This window comes from Bison bison, unplaced genomic scaffold (genome assembly GCF_000754665.1).
Source record: "Bison bison bison isolate TAMUID 2011002044 unplaced genomic scaffold, Bison_UMD1.0 scf7180017864180, whole genome shotgun sequence".
In the NCBI taxonomy this organism is placed as follows: Eukaryota; Metazoa; Chordata; class Mammalia; order Artiodactyla; family Bovidae; genus Bison; species Bison bison.
Genome location: NW_011494752.1, coordinates 14,988,547 through 14,991,389, shown reverse-complemented (window position 1 = coordinate 14,991,389; position 2,843 = coordinate 14,988,547). Strand labels below are relative to the sequence as shown.

At 51.9% G+C, this 2,843-nt stretch overlaps 1 protein-coding gene across 5 annotated transcripts in view; it reads right to left on the bottom strand.

Moving 5' to 3' along the window:
* The window catches only part of PIK3R6 (phosphoinositide-3-kinase, regulatory subunit 6), a 48,623-nt gene that overhangs the window by 1,255 nt on the left and 44,525 nt on the right, over window positions 1-2,843 (bottom strand). For all 5 annotated transcript variants that reach the window (XM_010843024.1, XM_010843022.1, XM_010843025.1 and 2 more), the window contains one exon: window positions 78-190. In XM_010843024.1, the coding sequence (XP_010841326.1) occupies window positions 78-190 (113 nt within the window). The remainder of the gene's footprint in view (window positions 1-77; window positions 191-2,843) is intronic.

The following is a 2,843-nucleotide window of genomic DNA, read 5'->3' as shown; positions in this document are numbered from 1 at the left end:
GACCCAAACCCCCTTCAAGATGTTCAGGGCTCGAGGCAGGAGGGGGAGGGGCTGGCTGCCATGGAGCCCAACCTCACCTGACCACATCCTTGTACGTGCGGCAGCTGTCCTTGTCCAGCAACAGGGTCAGCAGCCTCCGGTCCTGGCTCTGGATCTGGATGTTGGCTGTCCGGAAGGTGTTTGTCACCACCTGCAACAGAAACAGCTCAGGGAGCGTCACCTTGGTAACAGAAGGCCCAGCCAACACCTTCTGCCCAGTTCATGGGGGCCCCTGCCTCTCTTTCTGCAAGTGACTCTTGAGCAGTGACAGCCCCGCAGGAAGTGCTTCTAGGCTGCCCTGACCCTTGACTTGCCCATCATTTGTGCAGTTCTTTTTTCCAACCTGTTGTCCTTAATTTAAAAAACAACTTGGGATGCTGCGGGTGGACCCTGCCAGATACTCCAGTGACCTGAGCACCTCCTATATGACAGGCGTGTTATGTGTGGAATTGGGGGATATGTCCAGGTTTTTATAAGCCCTGACCCCAGTTATTAGTTGGATTGCATACAAGATCATTTCCCTGGGGCAGAGACAGAAGGTCTAGAAAGTGGCAACTTACCCCTGTGAGTCAGACCAGGCCTGTATCAGTTTGTACCAGGGGACCAGTGACAGGCAGGAGGGATCCATCCTCTGCTTGGGAAACCTGGGTAGTGGTGGAGGAAACCCCGCCTTCCAAACCCAAAGCCCTGTGGCTTCTTCAAAATGCACCCAGGACCAAAGGAAAACAGCCCTGAGGCAGCCCTCCAACCTGTGGCCTGGGGAGCACGGAGTGGGTGCAGGGGGTTGCTATTCCTGAGAGGCCCCTCCCCCTGGACAGAGAAGGTGGAGCATCTTGGGTTCCAAATGGGGCTCTTAGGGCCCTTCTGGTCACTGGCCACTGGCCACTTCCACATGTGGACAGCAGCTTTGGGGTGATCCACCACCACAGAGCACTAGTTTCTAGAGCCTTAGTCTCCACCTCTTTCAAGCATAGACCCGCCTTTCCCAAACATAAAGTTAGATTCTGATCTAAGTGGTCTGGAGTCCAACCCAAGCCTGGGCATTTTTTATAAGGTCACCACTGTAGGCAGGGCTGATCCGTCTTCCTGCTGTCAAATTGCAGGGAACTGCTTCCCTGATGGCTCAGTTGGTAAAGAATCTACCTGCAATGCAGGAGACCCTGGTTCGATTCCTGAGTTGGGAAGATCCCCTAGAGAAGGGCAAAGGCTACCCACTCCAGTATTCTTGCCTGGAGAATTCCAGGGACTGTATAGTCCATGGGGTCACAAAGAGTCAGACACAACTGAGTGACTTTCACTTTCACAACCGTGCCGAAGGGCTTCCCAGGTGACCTAGTGGTAAGAATCTGCCTGCCAGTGCAGGAGATGAAGGAGATGCAAGTTCAGTCCCAGGGTCGGGAAGATCCCCTGGAGGAGGAAATGGCAACCCGACCCACTCCAGTATTCTTGCCTGGAAAATCCCAAGGAGAGAGGAGCCTGGGGGGCTACAGTCCTTAGGGTTGCAAAGAGTCAGACGTGACTGGGCATATATGCATGCAAACAGAGACTAAACCTGGGGAGGTCAAGCACATCCGGGCATTTCTGCTGGACTTTTGTGGACTGGGAGGGTTGGCTGCCAGAAGTCTCTGGGCAGGGTGTGCAAGAATCTCCCAGGAAGAGAGTCAAAGCAGAGACTCCACACCCAGAGCACCCGGGTTCCTATCCTGGGTCTGCCACTTATTAGCTGTGTGACCTTGGACTTGATTCTTAATCTCTCTGTGCTTTTTGTTTCTCATCTATTGAGAACAAAAATATGTTACTATTAGCAACTACCTTGTAGGTAAAAGGGAACTCACTGGGGTGTTTAGATTTTCAAAATTCCCACAACCAGGTTATTTAAAGAGGTCATTCAAAATAGAAACTGTTGTAAGGAACTGACTTTGAAAGAGGAAATACATGAAAAGGAAATAGGTCCACCCTGGAGCTCGAAGCTCAAACACAGAGCATCCTGTCTGGAAATCTCAGCTCAGTACAGAGCTCTCAGCCCATAGAGGGCTCCTCCAGGGCATAGGCTGCCCCAGAAAAAGGGAGCTCTGGTTAGGGGTGAGATCCTGCAGAGGTGGAGGCTGGATGAGAAGATCAGGAGACATCTGGAGAGCTCCTGCTGTGAGCTGTTCCCACTCTGAATGATGGGAGGATGGAGAAGGGCCTGAGCCCTACAGAGACCTTGAGATCACATCACTGATAGTTTTGCAAATGCTGCCATGGCCATGTCCCCAGGGTTTGGTTGGGGGGGAGGGTGGCAGCGGGCACAGACGTGGGGCCATAGCTCTCCAGGGAGGGGGGTGGAGGATGTGCAGGAAAGGGCCTCCTGGGGGAGATGACACCTGAGTTTAATCTTGAAAGAGAAACAGAGGTCATTAAAGGAGGACAGGGAAGAGAAAGGGAGGAACGGGGTTTCAGGCCAAGTGAGGCGCAGAGGAAGGACGGCCAGCACACTTCCAAATGTAACTGAGCAGGGTGCTATGGGGGCTTCCCGGTAACAGGCCCCTCCCCCATATCCTATGCTTCAGCTCCTCTCTGAAGTACCTAGATCACAGTATTTGATGCACATTTCCTGAGTGGTTTTATTACAGATGCTAAAACCACCACCAATGGAAGAAATTAACTACATGATAATTATTAATTACATAATCATGAGCAGGTAGCCCTCAGACCCACTGGCACCTAAGGATTGATGGTATTAATGCCTATGACATCACTCTGTTCCCTTGCCATCAACCAATCATAGAATTGTATACCAACTGATCACATAGCCTAGGACA